The sequence below is a fragment of the Artibeus jamaicensis genome, unplaced genomic scaffold, assembly GCF_021234435.1.
Source record: "Artibeus jamaicensis isolate MK-2021 breed Jamaican fruit bat unplaced genomic scaffold, CSHL_Jam_final scaffold_3222, whole genome shotgun sequence".
NCBI lineage: Eukaryota > Metazoa > Chordata > Mammalia > Chiroptera > Phyllostomidae > Artibeus > Artibeus jamaicensis.
This window is the reverse complement of record NW_026522038.1, coordinates 1628394-1646382: the sequence shown is the minus strand read 5'-3', so window position 1 is coordinate 1646382 and position 17989 is coordinate 1628394. Positions and strand designations below refer to the sequence as shown.

The window sequence follows — 17989 nt, the reverse complement described above, 5'->3', positions numbered from 1 at the left end:
GATCTCACTTATAAGAAGAATCTAATGAACAAAATAAATCAACCAGCAAAACAGACCCAAAGATGTGGAAACAGGGAAGGGACTGACAGATGACACAGGAAAGGAATAGGGGGGCAAGTGGTGGAAAGAAGGGGAAGGGACTGGTCAAAGAACGTGTATGAGCGATCCGTGGACATGGGCAACAGTGTGGGGACTGACCGTGGGAGTGGGGGGTGGGCTAGTAGGAAGAGGACAAAAGTGATGATTGTAATAGAATAAACAAGAATAAATGAATAAATAAATAAATAAAATGGGAAAAATTTAAAAAGGGAGAATGCTCCTTAGGAGGAAGAACACTGAGATTATCTAAGTAAAGGTCAGAAAGGCAAAATCATTTTTCACATAAAATTTCTCAGAAGCTCTTCGGAATTTTTATAAATAATCCATTACCAGATGTAACTGTTAAAGAACAGCAAATGCATTTTCCTTGAATAAATATAGTGACAAATATTTTAATTCCACAAAGACTTGCTTTAAAAACGAATCAGAAGTTTTCCATGTGTCTTTAAAAATCCTCTATCGGGGCCGTTATTCCCACTTTGAGCTGACCTCTCGCCCCCTCATTCCTCTACCTGTTTATAGCAAAACAAAGATGGTGGGTTCTCTGATAAGAGGCATTTGGACCATCTGAGATTCTGGAAAAATAAAACACACACAAGGAAACATCCATCTTTGAACTCATTTTTACAACATTGCCATCTATATTATTAATGGTAAAGATCCATCTGGCCCTTTGTAATTTAAAGGCACTTTATTTTATTGCAACAGAGAAGCCCGGGACCATTTTTTATTTTGGCAGCATAAATGCAAAAATTCATATATCGTGCCTAGAGAACAAAGAATCTGCGAGCATGCACACATCCCACCCCACAGCACTATTTCAACAGCAGTATCCCTCTGCATGTTCTTAATTTCACCGAACACATATGTAGTATTTTCTGTGTGCCAGGAGTAATGTTAAGTGCTTTAGAGAGAATTGTTTAAGTATCGCTATGGTTATACCTATGAGGTATACCTATGAGGCAGCACACTATTTCAGATCCAGTTTAGAAATGAGGAAAATAAAGCGCAGAGAGACTGAATGACTTGCTCAAGGTCACACAGCTAGTAAACAGCAGAACTCATCTGAATCCAGACAGTCATGCTCCAGAGTCCCTGTTCCCCTCCAATATTCTGCCCCACAGACTGTCACCAAATCTAAACAAAGATAGATTGTGATTTGTGCAGGTCATCTAACACATTTTTATAACATTACCATTTCAATAATTAACTCATGCCATGTTGCAGCTTTCTCAGATTCTCAAGAAATAACAAGAAGGAAAAGGTAAATACTATCAAATACCATATTTGATCACTTTAAATCTTTTGGGAACAAAATGAAGGTATAGAAAATAATAACATAGCACCCTGTGTTTGCTGGGAAAGCTACTGTGCAAAAAGAGATTCTTAGCAGTTTTAAATTCTATAACATCCCCGAAACTTTGAAAGGTCTTTACATTCAGAATCGCCAAGCTGGTGCATATTAGAGAAAATTTAATGACATGGCAAAGAGACACAGAACAGCTCCCCAAGGTTCTTTCTGGGGAATATCTCTGAGAGATAGTTTTCTCCGTGGAATTCCTAGCACATCTGGCGGAGAGCTACGTACTGCTCTGGCCCCGCCCACTGCGCTGGCACTGGGCCTTCAGGGCAGGTGCACACCACTGTGCGCAGGGCTTTCTGCCAGCGCAGCCTTGTCCTGGCAGAGGTGGGGGGGACTGTGCCCACCCCAAAGCACTTCATCACTTCCTTTGAGAGTGTCCTGAAAAGGCAGCAGAGAAGGAGGAAACTATCTCCATTCCTGCAAAGAAAGCACTCATTTTTCATTTGGGTAAGATGACCATATTGGGCCAAGAAAAGGGTCCTCTCTTCCCCCTTTGATTTTCAAAGCCTGACTGAGCTTCAAATTCCACACCTGTGGCCTCCAGCTGTGCAAATACTTCTACGGCAAAACTGGCAGAAGACTATATCCCAGCAGGTACCATTCTGCCTTTTGACCATCTTCCCTTAAAAAGTGTTGAGTCAACTAAATAGTGTGTATGTATGTGTACGTGCCTGCTGGGTGGCAGTGGTGGACAGGGGGTGGGGTGGCAGGGTGCACAACAGCTTTGTCTACTTCTCTTGTTTACTAGAAATTGGAGTTGCCACCATCTCCCTTTACAACGGAATGCAATGGCCCAGCTGTGCAAAAAGCCAGGCCCAATGGCTGGCAGGTAGCAGGTAGGCCAACAGTAGTCCCCTTTACCATTCCATCCCCAACCACAGATGTCAGCCTGCACCTGGAATTACAAAGTCAACCTGTAACTGTCCCTCTGTCCCTCTCCTTCCTTCAGAAAGTTCAGAACAGACATCCCGTGCAATTCTCAAAGGCTGAAATAGCTGAGGGAACTCCTAACTTTGTGGAACTTAAATTTACTCTATTCCTCTCACTGCCAACACATCTCTAAGGCAGGCTCCTCCCCTTCCAGCTACAGCTTTGTGAACTACAGTTCTCTGTTCCTCTAAGCCCCTTTCTTACTAGTAGTAAAACACTTGGATATAGAGAACCTACTTTCATTCAGACTTGCCAACCTAGTACTCTAAAGATGCTCCTAAAATTGACTTAGTTATTCGGGGGGTTGTTTTTGTTTTGGTGGGAGGAGTGAGGTAAAACTGAGATCCAGATAAAATTCTGGAAACAAATTTCTCAAACCTTTCTGATGTAGCTTTGATTTTCACTATAAAAGGTATCCATTTGTGATCACAGGAAAGGTAAAAACTTGGTGTTCTAACTTGACACTTATTATATAATTAATTATAGAACTTAAAAATGTGTATTTTTCAGAGGTGTCATTTGATTATACTGGGTGGTCCCTTTAGAACACAGTCAATACAACCAAACTTCAAAAAAAAAAAAAGATTTACAAATAGGCCTCTGTACACAACAGCTATGGTAAGGATTTTATAAGTGCTCTAAGGTTCAGAGTGTACTTAGTGTAAATACAGTCTAGACTCATTATCTTACCCCCATCTCGGAGCCTGGAGCAAAGAAAAGAGTGAGCATGATGCGAAAACAGAAGCTGGAGATACTGAGGACAGATGCTGAGATGAGCATTCTGTGAGGAACAGAACCAGCTCCTTACTACACACAGGTGGCTCGACTTTGGAAAGAGGCAGAATAAGGAACGGGGGACTGCACCTGAAAACTCCCATGTCAGAGCCACAGAGCCATGCTTGCAATGAGCCCTCTGTGGTGACACCCCGAATGAGGGTGAAGAGCCCCACCTACCAGGCAGCTGCCGTCCCCATGGAGATGATACTCACGCTGACACTGTCCCCAGGACCGGCGGGCCCAGCCCCAGCAGCAGTCAATTCTCCCACCATAACGACACAGGCCAACTGACGACACTATTTGCCTGGGCCACCTATCAGACAAAAAGATGTAACATAAATAACAACACTTTTGAAAGTAAAAGTCATTTCCTCTTTGTTATTATTTTAGAAATAAATAAATCACATCCAACTTTCTATGAAGTCTTTCATGCCTGCACATATTTAAGGATAAAACACCTTCGGGGAAATAGCTTTGCTGTGATCTAATTTCAAGTTTCAGACAATTAAACACACACACAACACACGAGAGCAGGGCAAAAAAAGAGGGAAGATCCTTTCTTAAATGGAAATAGCATCCACTCACACCAAGACTCTCAAAGCTGCCACTCACAGGGTGGTTTCTGAAGCTTGAGATAAAACAGATTCCTCAAAGACCCACTCCTACTGGGGAGGGGGGACACAGTTTTGACTGATTCATCATAAACTGAAAAGTAGTAAGACATGTCAAAGTAGGAAGAAAAATTCTGCCTTACATAAAAGGTAGGTGTGGGAAGGGGTGGGAAGGGGGCAGTTCCCTCAAAATCAAATGAAACAGAACTCTTTTTGAGATACGACTCTTTGGCAGAAAAAGTTCCCAGAAAAAAAAATGTACTAGAAAAAGAAGTCTAAGTAAAACCAAGGGAGTCTAAAGCATAGCTAACATCTCAAGTGTTCTTGTGGTTTGAAACTTTCCTGGATCAACAATTCATGTTATCTTCCTCTGTAATGTAAATAAGGACTAAAGAAAGTATTCGATTTCAGGGTTCTGATTCATACACCAGATTCCACTTTGGTACCTTATTTGGTGAATTGTTTTCTTGTTTAGACACCTAGATGACCCCCCTCAGAGGATCAATATTTTCACTGGCTGCTTTACACATCTTTCTAAAGCTACATTCAAATCTTACGCGTAATCACGTGATGCAGTTCTTGCTGCAAATCTGCGTGTGCAAAAAATGAACAACATACTCGAATGTGGGAAATAACTGCTTCAAAAAGTAATACAGCTTTTAACTTTTAACACCCACCCCCCCGTCTCCACTAACCATTTATTTTCTTTTATCTCCCCTCTCCCATGCCCCCGAGCCCAAAGAACAAAATAACCCCGAACTTTCTATTTCCTCGGACCAGGTGGTAAACAAGCCGTTGCGCTCCACTGGTTCCCTTCCACTGCCCTCCAGGTATGAGAAAGATAATCAATCAGTCGTGGAATTGATTCATTCCAGGACTGCCAGTAAAACAGGTGCGGCAGTCTTTAGGGCCCCGCAGGGAGGTAATTGGCGAGTAGGGGTCCCTGGAAGCGAGCAGCTGGATGGAGGTGTGACCCAGGGGAGGACTCCTGTTGGCGCCTCCTGCCGAGTGCGCCCGCTGCAGCAGCAGCAGCAGCGGCGTCTGCGCTCCGAGCGAGTCCGGTGGGTAACTGCGCGGAGGTGGAGTAACCCAGCACGCCCTCCCGACACACACACGCGCGCACACACACACATTCGCGGAGCGCACCCGGCGGCGCGGCGGTAGGAAGAGCCGAGTGACAGCGGAGACGGAGTCTGATTGCTGGAACCTGTCGGAGCATGCAGTGGTCGGGCTCGCCCGAGGTCTCAGGGGTGGCTGTGAGTGTGTGCGCGCGCGCACACACACCTCAGTCCTTATTATGAGTCTTTCTAGAAAATCAAGTGGAAAGGCAAAGAGGTCTCCCCTGGAAGCCCAGTGGCTCCCTCACCGCCACCCTCGGTGTGAGCGGTCCTGAGAGCTCTAAGCCGGGACGCAATCCGGCAACTGGGAAGTTTCCCCACTGAAGAGCCGTCTAAATCAGGAGCGAGAGTTTCCCGGCCAAGGGATGTTCCGCACGTCACCTCAGAGGCGAGATGCCCAGCTCTAGATTCCCTTCGCCCCCAGCCCGAATTCCCCAGCCCGGAGCCCCGGCGGGGTACCCCACGGGAAAAGAGCCCCTGGACGACCCTCCTCCCGCCGAGGAGGTGTGGTGGCCGGGCTGCCGCGATCGCGCCAACACGTCGGCAGAGGGACCTCAGGACTCCAGGTGATTAACGTGGGAAAGAAGGAGGAAGACTGGGGCCAACTCACCTCCCGTCGAATTCAGTGGCCGCGGGCAGGCAGAGAGAGGACCCGAGCACCAGCGCCAGGAGGAGATCCATGTCGGGCGGCCAGGCCTGGCGGCGGAGCGGCTGCACGTGGGGACCAGGTCGGGGTACTCCGCGCGGGGTGAAGGCGCGCCTTCTTGCTTCCTCCAGGAGCTGCGGCCGCCCCGGCTGCTGCTGCCACCCTCGGAGGAGAGCGAAGCAGCGCGCGGCCGGATCGGGTCTGCTGCACAGCGCCCGCAGCCCCTCCGGCTCCCTCCCTGCGAGGGAGGCGCTGCAGGGGGAACCGCCGCCTGCGGGGAGGGGCGGGGGCGCGCGTGCGCTCCACTTCGCAGCGCTCCGGGCCCGGGCAAGGGGTAAGGGCGCCTGGCCCGGCTGCGGGAAGCTCGCGGGCGGGGGTGCTCCGAAAGGCAGAGTCTCTTGGGGGCCAGCCAAGCTGGGCAAGCGCCAGGCTGGGAGGAACGTTGTGCGCCCAGCCTGGACGAGTAAAGCAGGGTGCTCGGCAAGAAAGGGTAAGCTTGAGACAGAAAAAAAATGGACTGGGGCTTAGGAGCGCGCTCTGCAGATTCCGCCCCAACAGGTGATGAACACAGGGAAGAGCCACAGCTTTCACCCGACAACCGAGAAGTCCAAGACCAGAGAGGTTTATGGGGCTGGAACCGAGCAGCGTCTGCATTTAGCGAAACCACAGCAAGACTTGGGCAAATTAGCCAAAGGAAACTCCAGAAGTTTGCTTCTCGTACAGAGTTGGCAAAGGCATATTTTTTATTTTGTAACCAACCGAAAGAAACGTTTGGCTCTCCAGTCGAGTTTTGAAGAAGAAACGTACAGACTTCCCATCTCTGCCAGCTCAGCTCCCAACACATTAGCATAGCGACGGGTGCCCCTCCAGGAGCACGTGCCCGCCAGTGAGGAAAGGCTGTTACTACTTAGCAGTCTTGTGGTGCCTGATCCTGCAGAGATCTTTTAGAAACCATCTTAAACAACCATTGCTGTGTTGTGGCAGAGTAAAACATACTGTACTAAAGAACTGCGCTCAAAGGAACGCAACCAGCATCCTAAAATGCACATTTAAAACATAAGTCCAATCGAGTCTCCCCTCTTCCCAAACCCCACCCCTGCAAGACTCCCCAGAGCGGTGATCTGCGTTCTCCCAAACCTCTCAGAGCCTATCTCTCTTCTCCCAATTCTTGGCTTCCTTGCCTTTCTGGAACATTCCAGTCATGCCCCTGCCTTAGGGCCACTGACCTGCTATTACTTCTCCCTGGACTCAGATGTCTGCCGGGCTCACGTTGTCACTTCATTCTGTCTTTGCTCAAATGGCACCTCTTTGAGGAGACCAGCCTTGAACACCCCATTTAGAATTGCAGCCTGACCCCCTCCTGCTGCCCCCTGCCTGTTCCATTTTGTTTTTCTCATACCACTAATCCAGTAGTTTCCTATATAATTTGCTTATTTCTTCTTTGTAGGTTTTATTTCTGACACAGTGCAAACTCTACAAGGACAATTTCTTTGTTTAGTGCATAAAACAGTGCATAAAACAGTGCCTGGTGCATTGTAAGTACTCACAAACATTTATTGAATGGATTTGTTACATTACAAACTTTTCTCCCCATCTTTATTTACTCTTTGAGGTTTCTCAACATCAAAATTTTAGTGGAAAGTTCTGTGGCAGAGTGACCTCACTTTCCTGATCTCTTAGAGTGTATAAAAACAGGAATTTTCTTTGAGAGAGGAGAAAATAAAGGTTTTCACTTAAATGACTCTTTGATTTCCAAGTTTTTTTTTCTGTTAGCCAAACAAGTTTCTATTTTAATCTCAGGAAATATTCATGCCAATTCAGGCTTGGGACATTATTTTAGGCAAACAGCTTGGTGTCATCCATTTCAGATCTTTCTATTGAAGTCCAAAAATGTAAGAGTCAAAATATTTTTTTTTGCAGAAAATCAAATTTTTGTAAGTGAAATGTGGGCTTGGTTCCAGGCCCCAGTGGCTACTCCTCAGCCATTTTCTTTGTTTATTGGTTCCTGGATTGGATTTGCAAATAAGCCTCACCAGAGCAATGATGATTAGGGTAAAGGGGCCAATCCGCAGGCTGAAAACTGGCAATAGAAGGAAAGGAAGAACAGTGGTGAGTGAAAACAGAACCACTCGCTATCTGGAATAAAAGGGCAATGCTCCATCTGCATGCCTCTTATTTTTCCATATCTTTCCTTTGGCCTAGAAAACACTCCATTCATCTTCCTTCTTCATTTGGACACTCTCCACTTACCCTTGGGGTCCAGGCTTAGCTGACACGGGGGAAGCCCTTTGATTCTTTGCTTGCTTGAAAATTCTGTGGTACATGCTTCTACAACCTTATGCATTTCCTGGAGTAACTCTAATTAAAAAATATATTTTATTGATTATACTATGACAGTTGTCCCAGTTTTTCCCCTTTTCCTCTCTCCACCTGGTACTAACTAACCATTCCTTCCAGCGATTCCTCCCATGTTCATGGGTCTTGCATATACATCCTTTGGTTTCTCCATTTTCTATACTGTACTTCACCCCCCCATGTCTATTGTGTACCTACCATTTCACATCTCTTAATCCTTTTCCCCCATTCTGCCCCTTCCCCCTCCCAACTGACAACCCTCCAAATGATCTCCATATCTATGATTCTGTTTCTGTTCTTCTGTTTGCTTAGCTTGTTGATAGTTGTGAATTTGTTGCCATTTTAATGCCCATAGTTTTTATCTTATTTTCTTAAGTAAATCCCTCTAACATTTCATATAATAGTGGGTTGGTGATGATCAACTCCTTTAGCTTTACCTTGTCTGGGAAGCACTTTATCTGCCCTTCCATTCTGAATGATAGCTTTGCCGGGTAGAGTAATCTAGGTTGTAGGTCCTTGCTTTTCATCACTTGGAATAATACTTCTTGCCATTCCCTTCTAGACTACAAAATTTCTTTTGAGAAATCAGCTGACAGTCTAATGGGGAGTCCTTTGTAGGTAACTGTCTCATTTTCTCTTGCTGCTTTTAAAATTCTCTATCTTTAACCTTTGGCATTTTAATTATGATGTGTCTTGGTGTGGTCCTCTTTGGGTCCATCTTGTTTGGGCTGTCTGTGCTTCCTGGTCTTGTATGTCTATTTCCTTCACCAAATTAGGGAGGTTTTCTTGTATTATCTTTTTCAAACAAGTTTTCAATCTTTTGCTCCTTCTCTTCTCTTTCCATCACCCCTATGATTTGAATGTTGGTACATTTGAAGTTGTCCCAGAGGCTTCTTAGCCTGTCTTTGGTTTTTTTTTGGATTCTTTTTCCTTGTTGCCTTTCTGATTGAATGTTTTTTCTTTTCTCCTTTATGTTCCAATTCATTGATTTTATTCTCAGCTTTATCCACTCCACTGTTGGTTCCCTGTAAATTTTTCTTTATTTCACTTCGTGTGACCTTCATTTCTGCCTGGGCCTTTTTAGTGCTGTTGAAGTACCTAATGAGTTCCTTGAGTATCCTAATAACCAGTGTTTTGAATGCTGCATCTGATAGATTTTGTATCTCTATTTTGCTTAGTTCTTTTTCTGGAGTTTTGTTCTGTTCTTTCATTTTAATCATATTTCTTTGTTCCCTCATTTTGGCAGTCTCCCTGTATTTGTTTCTGTATATTAGGTAGAGCTTCTTTGACTCCCTGAATTAGTGGCATGTCTGATTATAGAAAAGGGGGCCCATAAATTGGATAGGACAGAGCCTTAGGTAATTGCCAGGGCATGGCAACTTGTGTGAACCAGGTTGATGGAGTCTCAGATATGGTGTCGCCACTCTATGGCTCTGTGTGGGGGAGGGCTCAGAAAAGGGACAATGGTCACTGCCTGGCCACTAGAGTTCTGTCTTGGAGGAAGCTCTCCCTGGCACTTGCCCTGATGCCAGACACTTCGGTTTCTCCCTATATGCTCCTGGTGCCCTTCCAGCTGCTGCCCCAGTGCTGGAGCCCAGAGGGAAAGAGTCTGTGTAAGTCCTAAGTCCATTGTGGGCTCTTTAAGAGGAGACACGGGAATCTCACAGTTTCTTCTGCTGCCCCAATCCCCACTGGTTTTTACAGCCAGAAGTTATGGGGACTTATCTTCCTGGAACTGGGACCCTGGGTTGGGTGGTCTAGTGTGGAGCTAGTATCCTTTGTTCTTGTGGTATTCCTCCTGATTTTTATCCACCACGTGTGGGTGTGGGACCACCCATTCCAAGTCTCTGCATCTTCTCCCCTCCTACCCATCAGGATAAATGTGACTTCTTTAATTCCTTGGTTATCAGACTTCCATACAGCTTGATTTTCTGATGATTCTGGATGATAGTTGTTTTGTAATTAAGTTGTAATTTTTGCTGTGGTTGTGTGAGGAGGTGAGCCCTGTTTACCTACACCTGTACCTTCCCTGGAGTAACTCTTACTGCATTGATGTTGTTGCTTCTGTGCCAGTCAGGGTTCCCATGAAACTCTAATCTAACCGACAGGCAGGCAAGGGCAGTTGTCACTCTGTCCCTTGTGCCCAGCCCAATGCCAGGCACAAGGCTTAAAATCAGCAAATATTAAATAGATTGGCTTAGACTGGACTGAATCTGCCTGCTGAGCTGTAGCTTCTCCCTTGAGTGACCTCTACCTGATTGTATCAGCTTTTGTATCAGCTTTTGTTCAATCATGGAATGAGGACACTCTAAAGAAATTCCAAGCTCTGTCTAGTTAATAGGCTGCAGTTTCGACCACCAGTGATCATTCCAAACCAGACATGGAGTTCCCATGGTAGTGACATTTCATTGTCCAGTTTAAAACCAACCAAGAAAGAGCCGGATCAAAACAACTTGCTTTTAGTAACATCTATACTTTTCTAGTAGGACAAACGTTTGTTTAGGTTTTATATGAGGTAATGTCATCTTGCAAGTTGTAATCTCAATTTTCTCTCACACAAATAATTATCTATACTGGTCACAAATGCAATACAGATAAACAACAGCATGAAGCCAAACACAACTTCCAACACTTGGGGATTGGAAGCTCTTAATTATTTGGTCTTTTTTTTCCCCAAAAAAATGTTTATTGAGAGCCTGCAATGCATTGGCCATTTCTAAGTGCTAGGACTTCAGCTGGGATCAAGACCAAGTTGAGCCTTGAAAGAATTTGTATTGCAGTTGGGCAGCAAAACAGAAAGCGCTACAGGATAAAAGCATAAAGGTATAGGAAGGGTAAGATGATAGCAAGTGATGGGGTATGATTTTAGGTGGAGTGATTTGGTCACTCCTGGGGAGGTGATGCTTGAGCAAAGACTGAAGGCAATGAGGGTGTGAGGTGGGGGTGGTGGCCAGGCAGGAGGGGGAGAGATGCATTCTCTCTATCAATTTTTCATAGCCATTGTCATGCTAACCATTAAGCAAGCTCTTACTCCCCATCTCATCATGCAGTGGTGACCCAGGGATAGGACTACTGCTTTAAAAGCTCTCATTAAGAAAAGAGAAGGACGAGGAACGTGTGGCTGCTCATTCACAACAAGTCTGACTCCCAGTAAGCCAAGAACTACGGAGCTTTTCTGCTCTGCCAGCAGAGGAGGCACCTTGGTCAGACAGGCAGGTCGCCCCTGCTTCTACCACCTGGTCCATTAATCTTGCAAAGCCTCATCAGAAGTCTCTGCAGGAGCACATGCCTTCCTTGGGGACTGTGTATTATATACAGTTCTTTTCCTTCTGGTACAAATTTGAAGTCCTGAGTGTTGCTTTAAGGAGCTAACAGACATTAAGGAGCTAATAGGCATTTTCAGGCGAGACTCATAGTTTCTGTGAGTACAAGGTATCCTTAAAACCCTAATAGGCTTTTGATCTAATTGCTTCCAGTTGGTTCTTTGTGCAGATAACCATACACAAAGTCTTTTCGGATCCTAGTCTTTAAGCCTGCTTTATTTCTTTACTTCCAGATGCCCATACCTTACTCTTTCATCTTAATGGAGGCCACCTTGAGTCTAGCTGAAATAATAGGGTTGTTCAGGAGGGCAACACCCTGACTCTGATCCTTGCCATAAGGTTTGGATCCCTTTAACTATATTAACGTTTAGGGCATAAAAACAGTGTCTTTTTCAATTCTGGGACACCCAGAGTTTCTGGATATTCTCATTTTCTTCTGGTTGTGCTTGCAAAGCAGCTAGTTCTTGCCTGAGCTCATCTCTTTCTTAAAAGCAACAAGGATCAGCCAACAGTTTCATTTTTTACAACAATACTCACTTTATCTGGATATATGTTGTGCCTTCCAAAGGATCATAGGTAATGATTTTATAAAATAGCACGAGTGTTACAAGCTTTCCAGCTCATATACAGCAGCTATAATTACACCACAATTAGAGCATATCATTCCATCAAAGAACAGATCATTTCAATACCATTTAAACTCTTCTAAAATATGAAAAGAGGAATGCTTAGAAACGATTCCTAAGAAGTCACTGCTATCTAAACCTGAAATAAATAGCCTCCTTGTCTGTGCAACATGTACACACGCACACAGCTCATTTCCAGTATGGGTATCAATGCAGAAGCTCTAAATAAAAGATCAGCAAGTGTAATTTAGAGCTACCCATTATAATCAAGCTGACAGAAAACCTTTACGTGGGTAAAGGGTTAACAAAACCCCTTCCCCTTCTACTGGAGAATGTGACCTGATGTTAACTTTCTAGCTCTGTTCCCCTGGCAACCTGATAAGGTGGTTTGTGAACTATGTTTCGGATAAAAATGGACCCCTGATTGATAAACTGCATTTAGACAAGGAGAGCCAGACATACCTGATAGCAAACCAGAGCACGGGATCAACCTGAGTCAAGTGACTCTTGTATGCAGAGACCTGGGGCGCTATGCCTATGGTGCTGCCACCAGAGATGCTGGCTCTGCAGGAAGGAGCGTGAGGTTGTCAGGCAGAGCAGTGTCTCTCTCACCTGTTTCTCACCTCGCACCTGGGCTGGTCTGCGGCGTGAGGAGTCCCAGTGACGAGGAGCACTTGATGCTGCTGCGCCAGCAAATGGATATCACTGTCCTGTGTCCTCCTGAGTGAACAGATGCCAGATGTAGCCACTACTGTCCTGTGAGCTTGAATGCTCTGAATGTTTTCTTAACCCTAAGAAGACCTGAGGTTTTCGCAGACTCTATGATCAGCTGATTCTATTGATTCCTGATTTAAAAAAAAAACCATTGATAAGATAAAAAGATGTATATCTCAAATTAAAAGCCAAAATGATGTATAATGTGATCACTGGGAGAATTGTTATTAATGTCAGGAATGAGATGAGAATGCCGTATCACTACTTTTTATTTTATGATATTTTAGAAATATTTGATGCAGTTAGTTGAGGGGGGAAAGTGAATTTTTGAAAGTAAGAGGTAAAGTACTCTAAGATAATATGATTACATAATTAGAATAGCCAAATAATAATTTAAAATGTCTTGGAAAATATAAGAATATTCATTAAGATAGCTACAAAAATTGGTGATTTAAATATGAGGGGGAACCCCAAAGCAGAATTTCTTTATTAAAAATTGTGTATTTATTCATACATGTTTAAACTTCAGTCACCTTCAAAGTGCTCTTCATTTGATGCAATACACCTATCAATAAGTTTTTTCCACGGCTCAAAACAGTTTTTGAACTTGTTGATTTTGATGCCTTTTAGTGCTTCTACTGTTTTTTTGTTGTACTTGTTCCACGTCAGCAAAATATTTCCCTTTGAGGACTTTTTTCATCCAGGGAAACGAAAACCATCACTGTAGGTGGGCGGGGCACAGGGGTCAGGCTGTTTTGTTGTTGTTGTCTTTTGTTTTTATTGAAACACTCAGCATGCTGTGGACAGGTGTGCTCAAGAATCACCCATCGTGAAATGGGCAAGGGTGTTGAAAGAGTCTTCAAAAAAATTTTAATGAAGCCAAACACAGCCTCTTATAACAATGCCAGCTGGTACACTGATACAAATGGGTTCCTAAAACACTCACCTAGTAGGGGAAGCCTGTACTACAAGGGCTCCCTGCTCCAGAAAATAATTCCAGTCTGGGGGGGATGTCCCCTTATCTATAAACACACACCTATATGAAAAAGTTAAGATACAATTTTAAAATTATCAATTTAAAAGGTTGATCTTCTACTTCTTTGCTGGCTTTGTCTTTACAAAGAACTTGGTCTTTGGTTCAATACAGCACACATGAGAAACCAGTCATACACTCACATGAGTGAGTCCAGGCACAACTAATAATTCTGCCAAAGACAATGGAAGATTATATTTAAGGCTGTGATTCTTATAGAATCTCCTGAAGAACTGAAATAAACACCAATGACTGGCCAACAAATTAGAAAGCAATTTCAAGTGTTATAAAATAGAGTTATATTTTAGTCTTCTACCTTTCAGCCATTTAAAAATTACATTTTAGCCCTGACTGGTGTGGCTCAGTGGACTGAGTACTGGCCTGCAAACCAAAAGATCACCAGTTCGATTCCCAGTCAGGAAACATGCCTGGGTTGTGGGCCAGGTGCCCAGTAGGGGATACTTGAGAGACAACCACACACTGATGCTTCCCTCTCTTTCTCCGCCCCTTCCCCTCTGTCTAAAAATAAATAAATAAACTTTAATTTTTTAATTGTATTTTAATGCTCTGATGCAAAGTTTAAAGAAATTTTCATTTTTTTATGCATAAAGGTAGAAATCTTATTCAATGTTGACAGTAAGTTTTTAGTATTACAGAACACTAGCTGGCTGCTTTAACACATCACCCCCAATACCTTTGACTTAACACAATACAAATTCCTTTTGTGAGTGCAAAATTGAATGCAGGTTGGAGGGCTCTCCTAAGTGATATGTTGCCAATTGTCTATTCAGGGATCTGGGCTCCCTCCATCCTGTGGTCTGTCTTCTGGAGTTCTCAGGTAGCCACGTGGACAGAGCAGAGAGACCAGGGCAGCAGACCTGAGATTTGGGGCATTCCATTACCTACTCACAGGGCTTCGACTGAATTGCAAGAAGAACGGCAAAATTTACTTTTCCAGTGTGCCAAAGAGGAAAATGACAGCTTCTAATTGAATACCCAGTACTATCTTTGCCATGGCCTCAGGAAACCAGTGAACATATCATTTAATTACTGTTGGAGAGAAATCTTCACATAATTGACATCACTAAAAAAAAAGTCATTGTCTTTGAAATTCACTTAGCCAATGATTTTCATCAAACAGCAACTCAATAATATATTCTTTGGGAATTCTTAGCATATAGCTCACCCGACTGAATTAGGTAGATATATAAAATGCCTAGTCTAGCACATGGTATATGTAGTACGTACTCAGCAAGCCCTGATTGCCTCCTCAGGCGAAGTTTTATTGCTGGGGTGAAATGCTTCTCTACCAAGGATTTTATGTGTCAAGAGCAGGTGCCTACAACATTTGCATTAACATTTCCATGCCTAAACCAGCTCTGACATGTTCTGTTTGAATCACTCATCTCACTAAGCTTTCATCAAAGTATTTTTAGCAAATTCAAAGTTGCCTAAAATACCCTTGCATCCCACTGCCATATGGGAGAAGTACTAGTTAAACTTTCACCTTGCATAATAAAATATCAACCTACTCTTCTGGCCTCTAGAACATGGATGTGCTCTCAGACATCATGGAGAACCAGTTCTGTGGGCAAAGCTTCAGCGCTTAGAAAAATCATTGTTAAAATAAATATTTATGGAAGCCAGTTCTAGACAGGGGTTGTATATCCATCAGGTCCTCTGGATTTGCCAAATATAAACCCTGGATCAAGTTAGTCTGTTGAAACTCAACTTAGAATACGAAAGAGCTATTCCTTACTGAGTTGGACTTCCAGCTTTTATGAACTTGTTATAAAATTAAAGCTAAATAAGATCTGCTCCTGCACTTTTTGGAAGATTGTTGTATATGTTACCTGTTGTATCTATCTTGATCCATAAAGTAGTTTCTTACACAATTCAGGGCAAAGAAAAAAAATACCTCTTTGAAAAAATGTGTGTCTCTTATTTTTTAAGGTAAACTTACTTTATTAAATTTCTTTTTAAAAATCAGCTGCCAGAAAACTACGGAGATAGTAAAAAGGTGAGCAGCTGCCGGGGGTTAATGAGAGAGAGGGATACCTGGGGTGAGGAGAGAAGATTTTTAGGGCAGTGGAACTTTTCAGTATCACACTATAATGATGGGTACGTGACATCCTACATTGGTCAGAACGCCTGGAGTGCACACCACCAAGAGCGAACTCTAGTGGACACTGTGCATTTGGGTGGTTCTGAGGTGTCAGTGCTGGTTCATCAGCCGCAAGAATGCACCACTCTGACAGGGGATGTGGGTAGTGGGGACAAGGGATATATAGGACACCTCTGTCCCTTCAACTCAGTTTTGCTGGGAACCTAAAATTTCTCTAAAAAATAAAGTCTATTGAAAGTGCTTTTTAAGAAGAAATAATATATGTATTTTTTCATACATTTTTCCAAATTTATATTTTGTATGGCAGTTGTGTTTGTTACTTACTTAAAATTAAGGACAATTTATATATATATATTACATATATAATATATAAATTATATACAATATGATATGTAACATGTTATATATAATGTATATACATAAATGTGTATATAAAATCTATATAAGTATACATATAGATATTTTAAAGCATCTAACAGGAAGCACAGAGTTAAATTCTGCGTGACAGTTACTTTAACTCTTAGGGTGGTGGGTTAGACTGTGTGTTCTTTTTCTGCTTTCACTGACCCTGATTTTCTCTTTCTGTTTTATTATCTGAGGTGTTGTGTATAATAAGAAACATACATTTGGTCTCTGTCCTGCTTCCTAGCACAGGGCTCCTATTCCTGAATGATCTGGGTGGGAGGAGCATCTTGGGTTATTTATAAGAAGCCTGTTTTGAACATACCTGAGTTTAAATTGAGGTGACTCCTGATGAGGGCCTAGTAGCTCCTGATGGGAGCTGACTGCCAGAGCAACCACGGGATTAGAGGGTTGGAACTTTCATCCCCACTCTGAGAGCTTAGATTCCAATGATCAGTTTCAGTCACCAATGTCCTGATTGATAGGGAAAAGATAGGAGTGGGACTGGACTTCATCTTGACTGAAGGAATTCCATCTCAGAGGCCTGATTATGACTTTTTGCTTTCAATGAAATTCCATAGTTGAAATTAGCCTAACCACATTCTTAAAGGACAATAACATCCTCTCTTTCTCTGTTGTTTTTGTTTCTTCTTTCTTTTTTCTTCTTCGTCTTCTTCAAGCAAGCCCTTTAACATTTGTTGCAGTACTGGTTTGGTGTTGACACTCTCCTTTAGCTTTTTCTTGTCCGGGAAGCTCCTATTTTCCCTTGAATTTTAAATGAAAACCTTGCTGGGTAAAGTAGCCTTTGTTGTAAGTGCTTGCTTTTCATCACCTTAAATGTTTCACTCCACTCCCTTTCGGTCTTAAATATGTCTGTTGAGTAATCTCATGATAGCCTAACTGGTGCTCCCTTATAGGTAAATACCATAATGTGCACCCATATGTTTGGCCCAAACTTTCAGGAAAAAAAAATTTTTAATTTCAATTGAATATTTATTTATTTATACTTAGGTACTTGTTTTTTGCATTATAAAGGAATTTTAGCATTTATTTTTGAACATATTATGGTACAATAAATTGTATGTAACAAATAATTATAAAACACAAGAAAAGATACAAGATATTTCAGGTACTACTTAGGTACAATGTGCATCCTTACTTTTCCCTAAAAAAAATTGGGCAAAAAAATGTACATTGTACACAGCAAAATATGGTACCTGTTTTTCTCTTACAGCTTATAGGATTGTCTCCTTGTCTTTAAGCCTCATTATTTTAATTATGATGTGTCTGAGTGTAGGCTTCTTTGGGTCTAACTTGTTTGGGATTCTCTGAGTTTCCTGGACTTGTGTATTTATTTCCCTGACCAGATTAGGGAAGTTTTCAGACATTATTTCTTCAAACAGATTCTCCATCCCTTGCTCACCCTCTTCTTCTGGTATTCCCATGATGCAGATGTTGTTACACTTCATGTTGTCCAAAATGCTTCTTAAGCTCTCCTCATTTTAAAAATTCTTTTTCTTTTCCTGATTTGCCTAGGTGTTTTTATCTACCTTGTCTTCTTCCAAATTACTGATTTCATCCTTAGTTCAGCTAACCTACTGTTTATTTCTTCTAGTGTATTATTTATTTCAGATACTGCATTCTTTATTTCTGACTAGCTCTTTTTTTGTGATTTCTGTCTTTTTTCCCATGCTGTTGAGTATCCTTATAATCATTACTCTAAACTCTCTGAAAAATTGCTTACACCCACTTCATCTAGTTCTTCTGGATATTTTATCTTTTGTTTGGGGTCTGTTCCTTTATCTTCCCATTTTGGCTGCTTTGTTTTTTCAGTCTTAGCTGCTAAACTAATCAATTGTTAAACTAG

General features: G+C 42.6%; 1 protein-coding gene across 4 annotated transcripts in view; it reads right to left on the bottom strand.

The window, feature by feature from the left end:
• Positions 1-5879, bottom strand: part of NPNT (nephronectin) — a 76205-nt gene extending 70326 nt beyond the window's left edge. Inside the window, exons 1-2 of one of the 4 annotated variants that reach the window (XM_053657036.1) lie at positions 5509-5879; positions 3382-3482 (exon numbers count right to left, since the gene is read on the bottom strand). In XM_053657036.1, the coding sequence (XP_053513011.1) occupies positions 3382-3482; positions 5509-5579 (172 nt within the window). In that variant the 5' untranslated portion in view covers positions 5580-5879. The remainder of the gene's footprint in view (positions 1-3381; positions 3483-5508) is intronic. The other 3 variants (XM_037154441.2, XM_037154440.2, XM_037154442.2) reach the window with 3 other exon arrangements.
• Between the last annotated feature and the right edge of the window lie 12110 nt (positions 5880-17989).